Source organism: Sardina pilchardus, chromosome 12 (assembly GCF_963854185.1).
Source record: "Sardina pilchardus chromosome 12, fSarPil1.1, whole genome shotgun sequence".
NCBI classification, from domain to species: Eukaryota; Metazoa; Chordata; class Actinopteri; order Clupeiformes; family Clupeidae; genus Sardina; species Sardina pilchardus.
This window is the reverse complement of record NC_085005.1, coordinates 1,412,799-1,433,624: the sequence shown is the minus strand read 5'-3', so window position 1 is coordinate 1,433,624 and position 20,826 is coordinate 1,412,799. Positions and strand designations below refer to the sequence as shown.

Below are 20,826 nucleotides of genomic sequence, written 5' to 3'. Positions count from 1 at the left end.
TTGTATGCTACACACTAATACATTACAGAATTAATATAGAAACGAAAATGTCTCAGATCCACTGTTTATTGTGACTGTAAGATTTAAGGTAGGCTAATTAAGCCTACTTGGTGACTTGGTAAGGAAACGTTGGCATTCTATCAAGATAGATAGAGCAACTTCTATGCCACTATCCGTGCTGCACACCCCTAATCAATGCTCCTAACCTTGGTTGAAATACAGACGCTATAGGTTTAGCTGTAACAATATCCTGGGTAACATATAGCCTACTATCACTAGTTAATAATATTTTCCATGGTACAATCTAAATTTGAAAGTCTGGTCACTAACGTTACCACTGCTAGTTTGTGTGGCTATTATTTGCTTTGTGAAAAAGCATTATGTCCCCTTTGTATGTGCAAGCTTTGTATGTTCCCTCTTGGGTGGCATAGATGATATACAAACAAAGTACAAAAAGGGGCAAACATATACGTGCTGAAGAGCAAAGGGAATGTTAAAATGTTTTACTCTGGCCTTTTATGGTAACTTACCGATATCGTCGACACCCGCACGCTCGTATGTCTGCCAATCAGACTCTGCTAATCTGCTTTGACACTCTCGAGCTAATACCTCCATGCTCTCGAGTCCCGTGTGTGTAGCGCTTTCAGCCAATCAAATCACGGCGCGTGCCTTGTAGGCCTACTGCCGTGCTGGCCGTCGGAACGCAAAAATAAGTTCGCGGAAATATTGGGGGGGACAATTTTGTCATCTTAAAATATTGAATGGGACTAGTCCCATGCGTCCCCCCCTAAACCTACGCCAGTGTGGCACAGTAAAGCACAGCTATAGAACCAGCCTCTCATTCTAACTGGTGTGAATGTGGTGTGGTATGATGTAAAATTATGTCAATATGTGACCTTTTCCATTGTAATTTTAGCTGTATTTTCTTGATGTTTGCAGGTTTCTCATTTGACCTTTGCTGTTGTGTCTCTTTCTCTTTTGTTTCAGTCTAGTGTTGTGCTTGGATGATTGTTTATTGATTGACATTTTCCTTTCCATAGTTGACCTCATGAGCTTTGATGACGTCTCCGCAACCTCTGAGAAACTCTCTCATCCAACTGCAAACAGACCCAAAATGCCTGGGAGAAGACTTCCTGCACAGTTTGGAGGCCCCTCTGTGAGTGCCATTCAGGTCCAGTATTTTCAGGTTGTTATGCATGTGCTTTGTCACCACCACCTTGTGAACGACACTAATCCAAGAACTCGTTTTGAAGTGTCCAGCTGCTTTAAAGGAAGCTAAAAGATCTGTTTTTGTCTACTGAGTGTTATGGAGAAAAAGTTGACAGAGTATAACAGAGGATGACAAATGGCCCTTTTCCACTGGTACGGTACGGCACGGTGCGACTCTACCCTGATTGGGAGCATTTCCACTGCGGATTGAAGGGTGGACCCGTTTCGATTTTTAGTACCTACTTGTACCTGTTTCAGAGGTGGGTCTAGTCGATACTAGTCGATACTAAAATGTCACGTGAACAGTGCTGTCCACTGATTGGTCAGATAAAATGATGTCATACGCGCGAAGAAGCTCTGGGATCTTGACCAGTGCCACCAGTTTTATCTATGCACTGCTTGACTTGCTAGCTCGGTGAGTTGCGAAACGATAATAGCAACACAGGACACTCTCCACTCGTTCCGCTTGCTATGTTTCCTTGAGTGTTTCGGGAGTATTTCAACCACGATTGCACTGTCATCTGGTACGTCTACTAAGCTCAGCAAGGGTTGTTATAGCAACCATAAACTCTGAATGGGACGGCGCGTTTAACGAGTTCAGTGCTAGGATAAACATTAGCTAGGATAGCTAATAATAGTGTTCAATGACCGCTAACGTTATTTCATATACAGTCATTGTCAAAATTGTTGGCACCCCATGCTAAAGTTGACTAAAAAGAGGAATATAAAATCATCTTTTGGAAATTGATTTTAATGGCTTATGTAATAAAATTAGGAAAAATCCAACCTTTAAGGACGCACCAATTTTCTATGTGAATGAATAATGTATCATAAATAGATAAATGTTCTTCCCAAAATAGTGGGGTCAAAAATCTTGTCACCCCTATGTAACCCTATGGGAATTTAACACATAGGGTTAACATAGGGGCAGGCAGTTTTTTATTTTTAAAGGCTACTTATTTCATGGATCCAGGATACTATGCATCCTGATAAAGTTCCCTTGGTCTTTAGAACTAAAATTGACCCACATCATCACACACCCTTCACCATACCTAGACATAGGCATGGTGTTTTGTTCAGTTTTGTTCAGTTAGCCTATTAGCTTGTTTGATTTGCATTGAGTTCAATGAGCATCAAACAGGCTAATAGGCTAACTGAACGAAACTGAACAAAACACCAACACCAAATTCCGACATTGACGCCAGGGGGCTGGACCATGCGTCCTCGTTCGACGAGTTGGGTGTGAGACCCTGTTGAACAACCATAGAGAAAAACAAAAGATGGATGAGGCTAACGAAGCGCGCTCATTTGAATCGGCTTTGGATGAGTAAGACTTGGGCTTTTCTTTGAAGGTTGAGCAGAAAGAAGCACTCAAGTCATTCGTTTTAAAGAAGGATGTATTTGCCGTTTTACCAACCGGCTACGATTGGTCACAAATGCTGGCCTATTACGTGCAGAGGCAGTTTGAAAGACAACTGTTCATCCCACCCACAGGCTTCAGCTCTGTGAATGGTCCGACCCCAGACTATACATTTTAGTTTGGCTTGCCAGGCTACGTTAAATGCGCTATATAAATAAAATGACTTGACTTGACTTGACTATAGGCAGCGATCACATTTTAACAGTCCCCAGAATCCAGTAAAGAACTTGAGCTTAACATTGCCAAATTGTTTTATGTTTGATATTTATTCACTTGAATTGAGAGGTTGGTCAGGTCTAGGTCAGTGGTCCCCAAATGGACCACTGATCCGGCCCACGCACAGGAATTTGTTGGCCCGCAACGTGATGTTTGAACAAAGGTAAACAGACATGCACTATCTGGCGATGCGTGCTAAGCGATCTCCACATCTGTGTTACATACTTCTCTGATAACATTTCAATCACTGTGAATGATTATCTATTACAGTCTCATAACAGATCATGACAAGTACAAAAAAAAACGTAACGTTGAGGTGAAAATCGTACACGACGCCTGCATTCAAAACATTAAAGAAATGAATTTAACAGATATTGCAACTGCATGCAAGGTTAGGCCTATCATGAGGTTATTAAAGCTGGTTCCGAATTAGTCATTGAAACAAAAGCTTTACTTTGTTAGATAGAAGTAGCCTATCTAACAACCTGTTAAAATATACCAGAATTGAGGAAATTGCATCTAGCCCATAATTTCTTTCAGGGAGAGAGCCCCCAGAGAACCCCCAGGACCACCACTGACCTGTCTTTCAAAAAGCCCATGGGTGGATGGTTTAATTGTCCACAGTTTGCCTCAGTTCACATCAGTTACTTAGATAAATGCGTGGCAGCTGATAATGCTTTATAAGTTTCATTTGTACAATTGTTTGTTTGTTATTAAGGGGGACGGGGAGGGGTTGTTGGCTCTCAGCCTCATCTTGCTGTACATAATTTGGCCCTTAGATAATAATTATACAAATGATTGGGGACCACTGGTCTAGGTCAAGGTCTCCTCTTTCTCCTACCATATTTATGTGAAAAGCAATCTATTGGGAAAGCATGGATGTAAATTAATCTCAACAGAGGGAATAAAAAGGGCTGCTGTTAAATATTTGCACAGTGTCTTTTTATAAAATATCTATGAATATTTTAATTTTATTCCAGCCAAGCAAAGAGGCAGGTGATACCAGTCAGAGGGCAGAGGAGGACGAAGTCTCTCAGTCTAATCTGACCAAGCCTTCAGACCTTGGGAAGGTAAATGAGTTGTTCATTTTTTGCTGATTGAGTTGTACAATCTTATACACAGGAGACATGTTACATTCCTAGTGCTATAGGTTTGGGATATCCCAAAGCAACCAATCAACAACCAAGCCATATCCACTAAAATGTAAGGCTCGCTAGTGTCCCCTTATTTGACTCCATGGTTGGCATATACTCTCACTTTTATTTATTATATTCTAATGTAAAATAGTATGTTTAATAGTTTTATTTTATTAGGGGCCGAGCACTGGAAGTGCAAAGCCCTCTTTTTTCTGGAAGGGCGCAGGGCCCTACAGTTTTTCGAAAGGTGTTTGTTGTTATTGGGGGCCAAGCAGCGAAGCTGCGAGGAACCCATAGTGATTGTACCTTTTCCTATTATTTTTCTCCTCTGGAAGTCTATGGCAGCCCATAGATCCATACAGTAAAAAGTTGTGAAATTTGGCACACTTATTCTACTCACAACTCTAAGCACTATCACCAACTTACAGACTCCAGACCTCAAACCTCTAGCGCCACCAACAGGTCAAAAATCATCAATTTTTTAACAACATTAATGCAATTAGCTCTCCAATGCTTAGACCTATCAAGCCGAAACTTGCTCAGTGTATTAACACAAAAGGTATAGCCCCACCCACCAATTAACAAGACTTTTCCACAAACGCTGTAGCGCCACCAACAGACCAAGGTCAAAACTTTCAAAAAGTTTCACAGGTCTGACATTTCATCCGATTCTCACCAAAATTTGCACACACCATCTTCAGACCATGCCTTCTTATTGCATTGCTTTCTGGAGGAATTGACAAAATTATTTGCCCTTAACAGCCAATCAAAATCGGCGGCGAAGCCGCCACACAGACATTAAACCTATATCTCTATGGAAGCCATAGAACCATACAGTAAAAAGTTTTGAAATTTAACACACATATTCCTCTATGGCCAATGACCACTTTACCCAATTTACAGACTCCAGACCCCGAAACTCTAGCGCCACCAACAGGTCAAAATGTATACATTTTTCAACAACATTAATGCAAGTAGCTCTGCAATGCTTTGACCTATCAAGCTGAAAATTGCTCTGTGGATTAAGGCAAAAGTACTGACCCCACCCACCTATTAACAATACTTTACCATTCAGGCTGTAGCGCCACCAGCAGGACAAGGTCAAAAACGGTCAAAAAGTTTCACAGGTCACAAATTTCATCCGATTCTCACCAACATTTGCACACACCATCTTCAGACCATGACTTATAATTGTTCTATGGAACAATTGACGGAAGTGCTCGCCTGTAACAGCCAATCCTAATTGGCGGCAAAGCCGCCACACAGGAAGTGAACCTATATCTCAGCAAGGCTTTCACGTATCAAGACCAAACTTAGAACATGGGCTCAGAACCCAATTAAGAGAAGCCTCAACAACTTTGGTGCCCTTTGACAACTGTGGGGGCGCTATAGTAACAGGAAGTAGGCTCATATCTCAGCAATGCTTTCACGTATCGAAACCAAACTTGGTATATGGACTTGGGACCCCACCCTGAGGACGCACAATACATTTGGTGTACTCTGACCACTAGGGGCGCTATAATTAGCAAAACTTTCTCGTATCAACACCAAACTTGGTACGTGGACTTGTGAGCACATCCTGAGGACCTACACTAAATTTGGTAATGTTTGAACACTAGGGGCGCTATAATGAACAACACTTTCACCTATCGAAACCAAACTTGGTAAGTGGACTTAGGAACACATCCCAACGACACACACACAAACAAAAAAAAATAGAAATTAATTTTGGCTATTTTCTTCAAATCCACTCTCTCTCCGCTAGGGGTGCGCTATAATCACAGGAAGTCAGCTCATTTTTCAGTAATGCTTTCATCTATCTCTCTCTCTCTCTCTCTCTCTCTCTCTCAAGCCCAGACAAAAGCACACAAATACTCCTCTATGGTGGTCACGGGGGGAGGGGGGTTGTCTTTCCAAATTTCCAAAGCTTGGCCCCCACATTGCTGCTTGCAGCTATGTTTGTTATTGTTATTGTTATTGTTATTGTTATTATTACGCTTTACCCGGTTTGTTTCATTCTCAAAGACTTCTACTTTTTTGAAATGGTTACCATTAGGGTCATTCCATGTCAAACGTACAAATGTCCCCACTCGACCATCACAGATTTGGCTGAAAAAAGTCAAGTTGCTAAAACATATTTTAGCAACTACTCCCCCCATGCATTTTTAAGCAGTGTTTTCTGAAGAGCCATTTTCAAATTGCTAATACTATAAAAGAGTTTAAGCTGGCTCATTCAAACTTCCCATGCTTAAAATACGCTACCATGACTTGAGAAATATGGATTTCCAAGGGTGTGGCTTGGGTATATCATAGTATAGTGGTGCTTGAATTTGCTTGAAAATTTTACTCTATGCTTTGTGGCAGCATCTTTGAAGGCCTGTGGAAAGTTTAATGTTTAAGCTAGAACCTTGAGATTGAATACAGACCTTCCAATGTATGCTCTGTATATTGTGTTAATTAACTGTCCTTATGTGGTGAACAGTGTGGAAGATATTGAAGCTTGAAAATTGATGAAAACCCATTTTGTGGCATTTTTCACATGTTATTGCAAAAAAATGACAGCATCTACCAACATGAAACATTTTTCGGGGAAAGATTAGATGTTTATTATTAACATATCAAAAAATTGTGATGGCGTTCTGCCTCATTTTCTCAATTTTTTTTGGACACGCCCAGCATTCAATGGCCTATGGAAGCATATTTAAATGCAAAATCTACGACACAGAGCTTACACTGCACAAAATACTTTGTTTGAACTCCTGTGCAGGCCAGTCAAGTTCATCTACACCAAACTCTGTCATCCATGTCTGTATGGATCTTGCTTGGTGCACTGGTACACAGTCATGTTGGAACAAAAAGTGGCCATCCCCGAGCTGGGCTTGGTCTCTTAATTCCAGAGAAAGGAACTCTGAATTATGGAGGTATTATAAGAACTGGAGAGAGGGACTAAGTCCCGCCCCCATTCATTTCAATGGCCCATGCTAGGCTAGCTACTTCAGCCAAAAAAGTTTGAAATTGGCCGCAGCCATCTTTGAGAAAATGGCGTTCCATGGGTGTTCATTTCCGTCACCAGCTAGAATGAGCCAATTAGGTTCCACGTTACAACGAGACAACATAAGGTATATCGTTGATGAAGATTGGAGAGTGAGAGAAGGTGTTCGTGAACGCGCTTCTATCGTTACAGGCGCAAATGTATTTAATTATTTGAGTTGGGATGGTGGTGGAGAAGTTTGCACCTTGTCTCGAAATCCTTTAATGTGATATTCATATGTCATGATATGATGAACATGGCGAGTCAATATTGAGCAAGAATTCACTTAGCATACACATAAATATGATCCCCACAGTAAATGCTTTGAACCTAGGATGTTATGTGCGCAATACTACCCAACGAAAATGACTCTTAATAAGTATGGGATGTAAGAAACTTGTGGATACCTGATATGCTATTTGTGCTGCACCCAGTGTGAATTTGCAGCTTAAACCTACATTTGCAGGCAGACGAAATGAAGCCAACGCATATTATAGGCTTACCGATAGAAGTGCGCATCCATGTGTTGTGTTTCGAGCAGCATGCATTTTAAGTCTGCTGTCACTGTCGGAAACTTTTGCTGCTATCTACTGTAGGCTGTGACCCCCAACGCTGCGTTGTTATGAACTAGGCTACAGGTCTGCAGCTGAGCGTTTTAAAATAGTTTTCATAGCCTAGCCTACACGACAGCGAGTAGGTTAATAATTGGGTTTAGTTAGAGAATTTCTTCGCATTTCCTAAAATGTCTTATCATACCTTGCCAACTCATACATAGTCTAATGCAAATAATAGTAACCTATTAGAACAACATTTGCTTTTTTCTTTTATTCACAAAGCCTGGTATAATGATAATCCACAGGCATCAAGTATCGGTAACTTAATCCTAGTCGTCAGTCATTTTATTTATGTCTTCTAGAATGCGTTATCAACATGGACGCGGGAGGACGCTCGTGCTCAACACCAAACTCGTGCATGAGCTGTCTCGTGCATGCGCTGGTGCCGGATATGTTGCAACCTTGGAACGCCATTTTTTCAAAGATGTCGGCGGCCAAATGACATGCTAACTGGCTGAAGCTAACCCTCCAAATCCTGACCCCCTGCTCTGAATGCTTCAACATTAACCAAGATATTTTGGACAATTTGGAACAGTTTGGGGATGGCCACTTTCTGTTCCAACATGACTGTGTACCAGTGCACCAAGCAAGGTCCATACAGACATAGATGACAGAGTTTGATGTAGATGAACTTGACTGGCCTGCAAAGAGTCCTGACCTCAACCCAATAGAACACCTTTGGGATGAATTAAAGCGGAGACTGAGAGCCAGTCTCCTTGTCCAACATCAGTGTGTGACTTCACAAATGCGTAGCAGTAGCAGGTGAGGAGAGGCGTGGCACTGTAAACCATTTACCTGACAGCTCAGGCAGTATGCCTGTTCTGATGAATTCCTCCACACTCATGTATGCCTGATCAAAAAAGGTTTCATCAAACAAGATTCGCTGTGTGAACAGTTCTTGTGGTGTCCACACCACAAAATCAGCATACATGACCTCAGCTACACGCATTTGGGTCTGCACTTGATACATGTAACTGATCTTCCCTGAGTGTCATTGTACCTTCTGCAGTATCTGTAAGGCAGAAGCGTGGGTCTCGGGAACATGCTTTGAGAGTGCGGCCATTAGCAGTGAAGGGGCATTTTATTTCAAGCACGCCCATCCCATGGCAATTACACCTCTCCACACCATCTGGTGATGCTCCAATCCACGGCAGGTCAGGGTTGATCATGAGTCCTGATGCTGTTATGTGGAAGTCTTCATGGACATCTTGCATGGCCTTCCAGTATGACTCCCTCGCAGTGTCTTCATTTTGCAGATCCCATCTGATGAAAACACAAGTCAGAATAGTCAGAGCTATAACATTTTAAACTTTATTTTTCAGAGGATATTTGACCCGTATGCGAAGTAAGTCCTCAATGAATTTCATTGCTAATGTGTTTGCAAAGGTGTGTAGTAACATCCTGCCCCTCATTTTGTTACCCCATGCACACTATACTGGTACACCCAATTTATCTTTTTATTAATATATTATGGAGCATGCCTCATGTCATTATTTGCAGATTTTCCTATCTTTCCTTTAATGATGGTGTCACATGCATATTGTTTCTGGGGTAAATGTAAAAAAGTAAGCACCTTTCCTATCCCTTATTTATGCACAAATGGACTGAGAAACCAACACAATTTCACAGAATGTTTTACATTCAGTGACCATATGCATGCGATAATAAAATATCCTTGTATTCATGTCTGAATAGATAGCAAATCTAACAAGTCCTACTCCTTAAACTGTAGGACTACCTGGTCGCTTCTGTGGAAAAGTGAGACCGTGGATATCAAACTCTCTTAATCAGAGAAGAAGAGTTATTTGTCCTAGCTGCCTAATGAAATACTGATGCTGTAACTCGTCCTGCTCTGTGATCAAACCACACCCTCGACTTCCTCTGTTCCCTTGTCTTTTCCTCAATTAACATGCACTTAAAAAATAATTGGAATAATTATTAAAAAATAAAAACTTTATAAAGCATAATAATTCCTTAATTTCTGAACAAATCTATAATTTCATGATGCAACAACGGCAAGGATGCCACAATTCTCTTATGCTAACACAGGACTTTATATTGTAATATCTTAATTGCTCAGGTGTGAGAAGTACCTCCTCAAATATTTCAGCACCTTCCTCCAGCAGTGCGGGCAAATCTGATTCAAGCCTGGTGCTTAAGTACAGAGAGGTGAGCAGAGGCGGCATGTCCAGCTGTGCAGTCTTTGGTGTATATCTGAAGGAATGGCCCTCAATCACAGAAAGGATGGCACTTTTCTTGGGGATGGCTTCCTGATATAGCTGCTCAAAAAAGTCTTGCAATTCATCAGAAGATGGTGTCATGTGTTGGACTTGACTTGACTTGTGGGTTTTCTGCCTTCTTCTTTACGAAGATGTTCGCTAACTCGTCATATTTGATATATGACTGGCTTGGTTCTGCCCATGAACATGGTTCACTTGTACTGTCCTTCTCTGCGCTCTATGGCAGCTAATAGTGTGTACATTAGTGCTGCTGCATGAGAGCACACCTCTCGTAGTCCGGCCATGCACGTGCAGTGTGCCATCACCACAGTTCCATTCTCCTGCACCACTATCCATAGCCATGTAGGTTTAGCGTTCAAGGCTTGAGAATGATGGACCTGTTAAATCAAGAACACACTAGTCAGCCTATTCTGATTTTGCTAAAGTAGATAAGGTCATGCATGTATTTATGCTGTCAAATGACATTATGCCTAAAACACTAATGGAAAAGTAGCAGCTACTGCATTTAGGAGAGGGCAATTTATTATGAACATAGGCCTACACCACTGGCTAAAGTCTGTAGTCAGGCTATGTTAATACATTCATACTGTTTTTTTCTCCTAAAAAAACAGCTTGTTTTAGACACATCAACACAATGTAGGCTACTGCATGATCATAGAAAGGCTAATGACAAAGACATGTTTTACAATGTGTCATAAATTCGAGGTTAGGCTACTCCTATCAAAAACAGAACTAACAATAAACAAAAGAGTTAATTTAGTCAGGATTGCATGGTATACAGCGCCTATTTTGTTCTCTACGGTAGGCCTAATCTAGCCTACAGAAGACTGAAACAAATTAATCAAAAAGTGGCAACTGAATCGGAAGAATGTAGCGAACATGTAGGGGCAACACTAATGTAACTAGTTGTTAAACTGAAATTAAGCTAAGATGAAGATGAGCTACCGTTCAGTTTAGTTAAAGGAGCCGTATGTAGGATTTTGGCCAAAACGAGTACTGCAATTACTTTCAAAATACTGTAGAGCGGTGAATCGCCTCCTCCTCCCCTCTGAGTCACGGTTGCCAGCTAGCTTCAGCAGGAACGTAGGCTGCTAGCTTTCAATGGCAAGTTTTCCTCAGCATAATGACAGAGAAACGAACTCACTCTGATAATGCATTGCTAACGTTAGCAATGACTATAGCTGCTTTTATTTCCCAAACAATTCCTTAGCCTACCTTTTCAATTCAATGACCCACCTCCTCCATATGGTCAACATAACGTTACTTTGCACGAACTTGCATAATTTGTTCAACTGTCATGAATAGGCTATTTAAAATGTCCATTTACAAGTAAGCCTACAAGTAAGTTAGCCAAACTGATGAATCTTTACCTGTCCAGGAGCAAATTAACAACACTGACGTCTGTCTTCAAATTCTTCTCCGTTTTCAGCCGTCTCAATCTCCTAAATCCTTGTTTTATTTAGACGTATTTCGGATTCATAACAAGGTCTTTTAGGTTCCATAACGGTAGACATATTTTATCCAACACGTTTGTAGCTGCAGCTGTCTATGGTGGTAACTAGCATAGCTGGCAACCCGGATGGCGAAATACTACTGACTTTGTGATTCGTAGATAAGTGTAGGGCGGCGCATCAAACCAAAACACAACATAACAACATCAACATCAGTTGAGGGCTGTAACTTCACTTTTAAATGAAAATATCTTGGCCGGACTACTGTTGTCAGTGATATAAGTATTTGAAATTAGCATGATTTCTAAATGTCTAGTGACATATCAGGGCCATTTTATGATTAATTGAAATACATTTCCTACATACGGCTCCTTTAACATGCTTACATTAAGATTGACACAAAACCCTACCTGTTTCTCAACTGATAAACACATTCAACAACTAATCAGAGATCAACGTAATGACATTATCAAGTGACAGCTAGCCGCGAGCTCAGTGGAGTTAGAGTTAACTTAACAGGTAACGTTAGCAGCTTTTCAGCCAGTAAAAAAAGCCACCCAAAATATACATATAATGTTGGTTTTTAAAAAAAACGTACATATCCGATGATTAAATACAAATCCTTGGTCTCCAGGTACCATATCCCGACGTCCTTGACCCATCGGCATATTGGTAGGCATCGGTACTTTTATGTGCCTTCAAACTTTCTCTAGTGTAAGGGGAGGGATTGTGTACAAGGTACACATAAAGCTCGTGAAAATTAAAATTAGGTAGTCGCGGGGAGGATAATAAGGGACAAAACAAAGACGGAGGTAATGAATAAGGGTCATTGCCAATAATGGCAATTTTCTCACGGTATCTCTTCTCTTTCATTTCAGTCGTGGCAATAATAAGTGCCCGAGATCGGTCAGAATAGCGCCCCGCTAGGTCAGAAAAATGCCGGCGTTCTAATTTGGAATGACGTCAGTGGGACAAATGAATAGTGTATGTACTTCAGGAGAATGACCTCAAAGCTGCTACATCTTTTATGAAGGAGTTCAAATAAAGTATTTTGTGCAGTGTAAGTTCTGTTTCATCGATGTTTTGCCATTTGAGTATGCTTCCATAGGCCATTGAATGCTGGGCGAGTCCAAAAATACCACATTTTCAAAAAAAACATTTTGAGAAAATGGGGCAGAACACCATCACATTTTTTTTTATATGTTAAGAATAAACATGTAATCTTTCCAAGAAAAATGTTTCATGTTGGTAGATGCTGTCATTTTTTTGCAACAGCATGTAAAAAATGCCACAAAATGGGTTTTCATCAATTTTCAAGCTTCAATATCTTCCACACTGTTCGGCACTTAAGGACAGTTTTTTAACACAATATACAGAGCATACATTAGAAGGTCTGTATTCAATCTCAAGGTTCTAGCTTAAACATTAAACTTTCCACAGGCCTTCAAAGATGCTGCCACAAAGCATAATAGAGTAAAATCTTCAAGCAAATTCAAGCACCACAAATACTATGATATACCCAAGCACCCTTCAGGGCCTGAATTTGTGTGCGGGATTGCGGGTATCCCGCATATTTTTTTCATTTCCTGCACCTTAATGATTCTAATGCGGGAGATTCCCGCACACTTAAGTGCCCATAATAAACTCTCCAGACCCCCGCGGCTCGTGAATATCATTGAAGTGAATGGCCAAAGGGAGGAAGATCCTCCGCGGAAGTGCCTCTGTCAATGAACCATCAGTAGAGCTGATTGTGTTGCTAATATCCAATCAGAAATGCAGGTTAACTGTACATATCAGAAGTTGTCATGCCGCAGGAAATTCGAGCATGTGGATCGAAAATAAACTGAATTAACTTAATCATTTCAGTTGCTTAGTTGTTAATAAATCAAACGTTTTATTGAGCATCCAACTTCGTATCACTCACTGGACTTACAAACAGGGTCAGAGCGGCAGAAAGACGCATCAGGCCTACGAAACTCCAATGGTAGCAGGCAGCTAGCTAGGGTAAGCCTCGTAGGCTTACCTAGCAAATGAACGAACGTCTGGACGAAGACATTTCTGTAACTATTTAGGTCTAATTTAGTTGAAAACAAATTTAAGTAATTTTAACAAGATTAACTAGCAAGGTTTGAATTGTAACTAGCTGAACGTCATGTCGCTGTTTTACACACTATCAAGCTTTCATGAAAACGTGAGCCTCCATACTGTATTTTTGTTAGACTAGCCTACATGTCATGTCTCTGTCTGTTATTGTTTTGGGATAGGCCATGATTGTACAACTGGTTTGGGGGCATCAAAGTAGAGCCTGAATCCTTTGCTTTAGAAGTTTGACACTTCTACCCAGCTGCTAACAAACGGCTAAAAACTTTATACTCAGAAACTCTAGGACCCATATCAAAATAAAAGTCCTAGCACATTTTCAGTGCATGCACTATGTCTTGCAGTGGAGGGGTATAAAACAGCACAGGATACTAAAAGTATATTAAGAAGCTGGGGTATAAATTATTTTATTTCTTAATTCCAGTTTACTTACTTTGGCATTAAATCATATCCATAACCATAATGTGGGTTTAACAACTTCCCTCTCTGAAAGACCACCCCTCGCGCGCACACCTTCCTCAGTTAATTCTAAAACCACCAGCCGCCACTGGTTTAAGCCTACTGTACAAGTAGCGTTTCCCGCAAACTGTATGATTCTCCCCCCCAAACTGTATAAATCCCCCCCATTGGAGTCACTGAGGGGGGGAATTCCCCCTGTTGTGAAAAATGAAATTCAGGCCCTGACCCTTGGAAATCCATATTCCTCAAGTCATGGTAGTGTATTTTAAGCATGGGAAGTTTGAATGAGCTAGCTTAAACACTTTTATAGTATTAGCAATTTGAAAATGGCTCTTCAGAAAACGCTGCTTAAAAATGCAGGGGGGGGGGGGGAGTACTTGCTAAGACATGTTTTGTGACAAAACTGTTGGGAGTAGAGAGCTCATACTTGGGACTACACTACATTACACACTACAAGAAGTGTGTGAAAAACCTTGATTTTCTTCAGCCAAATCTGTGACGGTCGAGTGGGGACATTTGTACATTCGGCATGGAATGACCCATTAGCGGTCAAGGTCATCACTCAGGGACAATAATTTGACCTCAGGTTTGGCCCAGGGACACTCTTGGTGCCCCCTTATGATTTGTATTCCTATGGTTCGCATATACTTTCAGCTACATGCACCAAATTTGGTAGGTGTGTACATCTCTCTAAGATGAACAACATTCGTATGTGCAGTGCATTAGCCACGCACAACAGGAAGCTGAGCAAAGCTGAAATCAGTTGAAACATTTTAAATCAATTAAGCTATGTGGCTACCGCTATTTTCAAACTATTTGATACATATAGAACCTGTACTCTTTGCATTAATTAAAGAAAAATAATAATTCAATGCTTTTCTAACCTTTTCACTTTTCTTAACATTTTGGACCAAGTGGAAAAGTCAGGTATGTAATGTCACAACTTTAACGTCTTCTGTCTTTCTGATCTTTGTCATTCACAATCAGCCACTGGTTTCAACCGCCTCATCAGGCTTGAACAGTAAAGTCAACACTACAATACCAACCTCGCCTGAAATCAAATCGAGAGCTGGGAGGGAGAAGGAGAAAGTCATGGAACTGGATGAGCTTCGGACTCAGATGAAGGAGGTCCTGTTGACTGTAGAGTTACTGAAGACTCAGCAAATGTAAGGAAACACATCCAAGGTCACATTTGTGTGTGTGTGTCTGTGTGTGTGTGTGTGTGTGTGTGTGTGTGTGTGTGTGTGTGTGTGTGTGTGTGTGTGTGTGTATACAGTGGCAATGAAAATTTTCTTTTTTCAGTTGCTTTGGTGCATTTCTTGAATCAGAATGAACTTTTGCACAACAGTTAATGCATTGTTCAAAAGAAATTGTGCAACCTGCACCTGTGCAACCTACAAAAGTTAACTCTGTAAGTATTTTCTAATGAACAATGTGCAAGGCAGCACTGTTTTCTGTTTCAATCAAGACTTTTCTGTTGACAGACATTGTGATAGTATGAAGGAAACAAAGGCTTTCATAGCATTGTGCAAATGAAAAATGGCCAATAGACAGTAAAACACCCCTTGGTCCAAGCTGTGCACCACTGTACTTACTGCTAGACTATATCAACTTGTTCAACACATTTGCATGTAATGATACAAGTGATAACGCCTATTTGTGTCGTTTTTTTTTAAGTGAATAAGAATGGAATGAACCTCTAGAAAACTAATAGACTTGCTCGGTGACTGATATCCAGTGAACTGACACTACTCATTAACACTACTTCTGCATATGAACAGTTGATAGTTGGACAGTCCTTCGTACTATTGTCTACATTTTCTAATAACTAGAATTTGATCATCTTAAATTCAAAATGACTTGGTGTATTGGTAAGCTTTTGACTGAATATAGGTTTATGATTGATCAACAGTCTGAGGAGTTTATTATTGTTGTTCTTATTAACATTATTACTGCTGTGTTTCTTTCCACAGGAGAGAACTTGCTGAACTGAGAAATGATTTGGAAGATGAGCGTTCAAAGCGTATGGCCCTACAGGTAAATACATTTGCAAAGACAGTGTTACATTGGCATGAACATGAGGGCTCATGAGCATGCCCCCAGAGTGTAGTGCTGAGCTGCCTGGCTGCTTGAGCTGCTGTCTGCAGCAATATGAGCTAAGTAAAAACCGATTGTTTACGTTTTTTTTTTTTTTTTAGTACTGACAGTACTCAGTGACCTTGAAATACTTGTTGCTGTGTGTTTCATTGTTCAGATCTCTATTAGTCAACTGTGTGTTAATGTGCATTACGCACATTAAGCTCAAAGTTATCTGAAAATTTCACTAGTGAAACAGCCACAGCTGAAACATAATGCTGAAGTTTTGTTAGTGACGTGATAGTTTTGGTAGTGACCAGTGATTTTCCTACTACACTGCAAACTATCTAATATAAAAATAATAAGTAAAAATAATAAAAAATATATAAATGATAATTTGAGAAGAGTTTGACTTCATTTTAAGACATCTCTTCCTGAAAACAAGCAAATCTGTCAGCCAATGAGTGAGTTAAATAAATTTGTCCTAAAAGCAAGCAAATTTGTCTGCCAGTGCATTGAGTAAATTTGCCTTGTAAAAAAGACTCTTTTCCCAACGGGGCATAAATAGGCCAAAAATGACTCCTATTTTTCTATTTTTCCTTGAAGCCACATACTTGGGCTACACAAATATATGTTTGTCAATTAGCATATTCCAGACATTTTTACTATTTAGGTCTTTATTTAGGAAAACATTGAGCTGCATGCAGACAAATGATGACTGAAAAAATATTATTTCTTTATTTAATTGATGCACCCATTCCAAAATGCTCTCCTTCTGTCTGAACCAACCAACAGTTGAATAGGCCTACAACATCTGATGTACAAATGAAATCAAAAGCCGATTAATCTTTTGTCTCAACAGGTTATAATCTATACACGTGTATCGATTTTAAGACGATTCATAGTGCATTCTTCTATCCCTAAGGCACTCAATTAGACTTGCACACCACCAATACAATGTAATGACATGAAAGATAAGTCTAGTAGTTTAGCTCACATGTGAGCCTATGTGGCCTATGATTAAGCTTTAATTATTAGTTGTATATAATAACTGTGTGTAACAGCACCACTACAGGAAATACTTCAAGGGGAAGCACTGGTGATTAAAAGCAAGTTTACCCCCGTATAAGTAGAAAGCTCAGCACTTTTTTCTCAAATAGTTTAGCAATGAACACTACAAACTCTATTGACCCTTCATCCGACACAACATAGCACCAAGCAGGACACAAGTCTTGCTCCTACCTTCCATCCATGGCAGTGATTTTTGCCATGCACTTCAATTCAATTGAACACTGGTGTGTCAATTAAAGAAATAGGTGTGGTCGAGCCCATTGATCCAAAAAATCGTTATAGTAAGCCCACTAATAATCATTATGCCAAGAAAAACCTAGAATAGGGTCCTTATTTTATTGAATTTTTACTGACCAGGTGTCCTACTGTAGCCCGTTCAAACCCACAGGTGTCTGTCTACATTTAATTGTGAGCTGTAAAAAAATCAATTGATTGGCCTATAGTCTATAATGAGAAGCTATCCTCATTTGTCATGGAAAAAAGTCTCAGATAGTACTGTACCTCTATTTCCGTGCTATAATGCTGAAAAAAACAGGAATGATGCTCATATCTATCATAATTTTCAGTCCTTGATAGAGAGGTATTTGTTATTATTGAGTATTTATCAATGTTACACTGCATGCATACGTTGGGACAATGGAACATGCATTCTTTCTCAACAGTGAGTTTTAAATCATCCTCAGTCTTTATAAATATACTTCCTAATCAATGTATTATTTGGTTAATTGACTTCTTTGCATATGTGAAACAAATACATATTTTTGTTTGAGGTTGTTTGCTATACAATTCACCTGTTTTACTTTTTTAGAAGTGTAGTTTATGTTAAGATTCATAAAAAAAAAGTCTATGTCCCATGTATTCTTGTCCCAAAATGTACAGTCTGGTTCTATTTGAACTAAATCCCACCTTTTCATGAGGCCGCCTTGATTCTGAACTTGCACATTGTGCGTGTGATATACATGCCTATGGGAGAATGTGCATGGCTTTAGTTTTCCAAACAAATATTTCTAGTTTGATTCAAGCACATCATATATGCCATAGAATTGTAGAAATATTCATGAAAAGTTTGTGTTTTTTGTGGAGATTAACTTATTTCCTTGTTTTATTCCCTCATGATAGATTGAGATAGACAAATTAAAGAAGATGTTGCAGTTAACATGAAGCTGAAAAGAAATGGCCTATGAGAGTGCAACCCTACATAGTCATCAAGACCTACCACAGGAGAAAGATGCCATTCTCACGCCCTTTTATTCCCTGCTCTATTTAACATTATGGTTACAGTTTTGCACATAATCATTGTAATTGAAATAGAGGAAATTGTAGTGGAAACGTGTATGGGTTATTTTGCCAAAACAAGTTCCTGGGGCCTTAAATTACTACTGTGCTGAGAGAATGTCCGAACATTGCTTTGAAATACTACTGACTCTGTATAAAGTTATGGGAAATTATTTTCCTTGTTCCTTATTTTTTATTTTTATATGTAGTCATTTTGATTTTGTGTGTGTATGTATGTATATGTATGTATATATATATATATATATATATATATGTGTGTGTGTGTGTGTGTATGTGCGTGTGTGTATGTGCGTGTGTGTGTGCGTATAAATATATATATAGATGTATATACACACACACACACCCTTACAGAGGACCAATGTATTCACTTTCTCTTTAGAGATGATTATATATGTGGAGTGATATGACATATTTCCTTGCTGTTTTAAAGGGAGATGGTCTTCTTTTTTGTTTGTTGTAAAGGATATCACTATTGTGCCTAATGTTCTTTTTCCAAGCGGTAATTCTGGGAGATGGCATGTATCTCATTGCACAAAATTATGGCATTGTAAATATTTGTGGCTAATGGATATGCAGCCATGTTAAATACACATACATTTTCACAGATCTTTGAACCATTCAATTTCCAAAGATGGCCTTCATTTGACATCAAGTTATATACATTCAAAAATAGAACCAGCAGTCATGTTTTGTTTATTCCCTACAATGTTCAAGCTCAGGATGGATCCTGTAATTTGGACTAAGGCGGAAAAAGCCTAATCATGTCTTTTATTGTTTGTAATGGGGAAGGGATGTTGATTGGTGTTGTGTTTGTCTACATGTTGGCTCATCTTTTTACAGGTTCTATCTGAAAGGATAAGCATATATTTTACCAAGTGTTTTACTTTTTAAATATGTTGTACATTTAAGTCTTATTTGGTTAAGACCAGAACATTGGTGAGGGTTTGGTGACTGGAATACAGAACAATTATTCAAATATGAATGTGTGGTGTTCACTAAAAAAAAAAAAAAAAACAGCCTTTATGCAATAGAATTTGTGCACAGCTCCTCAGTCATGCTATGGTGGCTGTGGAACAAGTAGTGAGTCCTTGTTCATATGTATAGAGTTACAGGATTTTCTACAGGTTTACATGGCCAGAAGAAGTAAAGTGTATTTGAAAATCATGTTTGAGATACTGGGAGATAAATGGGGACATTAAGTGTGTTCTTAGAGTTGTACATGGATGATGGACTTCTGTGTCAATCCACAAATTATTACTATATGCACAATGCAGTTTACCCTAATGCTACTGTTCTACAGCACAGGTCCTACAATTGACTGGTCCTCACAGGGTAGCCCTTGGGTATTCCAGTAGGCCTTTTGTGACTTTCTGCAATCTGCCTTGTTCTTTCAAAAGCTACTCAGAATTTACTAATGTCTTATTAACCTCCAAGAAAATCACTCTTTTAAAGTACGCTAATGTGTGTACTTATCATACCTCTGAGGAGAGATTGAAGCATAACAAATTCCAGATCAGGTACCTCACAAGAGTGTCTGCATGTGTATGATGACTTTGCACTTTGGAATGAGCCTTGTCTGCAGCTTAGAAGTAGTAGTCTCAAGCAATAAGAAACATAATTTGTGTTTATTACCATCTCAAGGCCTAATGTGATCTGTACATTGTCAAAACATTCTTCATGTATCGTCACTTGGCAAAGCATATTCTTTTTTTTTAAATTCTAAACTTTAATGAAATTCTAGTCTGCAAATTATTTCTGCAATTGATCTTTGTATGCACTGTAAATTTGCAGGAGGGGAACAGATGTTTTTCAAACTATATAAATAAAATCTACTTTTATTTACTCTCTCATTTACTTTCTATGGTTAATTTCCATTATTCTTATATTTCTCGCTGTAAAGCAACACTAAAGAGTTTTTCGTACCTTGATATAATGTTTCTAAAATCATTTCGGCAGTTCATCAACTCGTAACAGGGTGAACGGCACTTCTGCTTTCACTTTGCGGCCCTCTATCGGCTATAACTGTACTATGCAACTTTACCAGATCGGGTAGCGTATCTGTAGTTTTGATGAAATTAGACATATTTCAAACTACAAATTTGACTTGCTTCGATATCGCAATACATCATACTTTCATAAAATCATGCAACCTACTCTACCTTGTCTGTGGACATCGTTATTTGCTGGATAAACAAATAGCGTGCGTGGGACAGAGGAAAAGTGATTTAGTGTTGCTTTAAATGTGTTAAGTACTTTTTTTTGTTTCCCATTTTCAAAAATGGAAATAGCGTCATAATGGGCAGAGAAATGGCAAAGCCCATGGGCTAAACCCCATGATTCTGTGTTACCCAGAATGGCCAGAGGAAGTCCAAACCCCATTCTTCTGTGTTACCCAGAATGGCCAGAGGAAGTCCAAACCCCAGAAATCTGCTCAAGGCAGGCACTCGTGTAGCACCACTTAGTGGTACATATGGCATTGTATTTAGTCAGTCAATAGTGCAGCTAGA

The 20,826-nt window shown here is 39.5% G+C and overlaps 1 protein-coding gene across 4 annotated transcripts in view; it reads left to right on the top strand.

Annotated features, from left to right (window-relative positions):
* Positions 1-20,169, top strand: part of cd2ap (CD2-associated protein) — a 69,102-nt gene extending 48,933 nt beyond the window's left edge. For 3 of the 4 annotated variants that reach the window (XM_062550558.1, XM_062550555.1, XM_062550557.1), the window contains 5 exons: positions 1,041-1,171; positions 3,826-3,915; positions 14,864-15,042; positions 15,850-15,913; positions 18,143-20,169. In XM_062550558.1, the coding sequence (XP_062406542.1) occupies positions 1,041-1,171; positions 3,826-3,915; positions 14,864-15,042; positions 15,850-15,913; positions 18,143-18,184 (506 nt within the window). In that variant the 3' untranslated portion in view covers positions 18,185-20,169. The remainder of the gene's footprint in view (positions 1-1,040; positions 1,172-3,825; positions 3,916-14,863; positions 15,043-15,849; positions 15,914-18,142) is intronic. The other variant, XM_062550556.1, reaches the window with a different exon arrangement.
* The last annotated feature ends 657 nt before the right edge of the window (positions 20,170-20,826 follow it).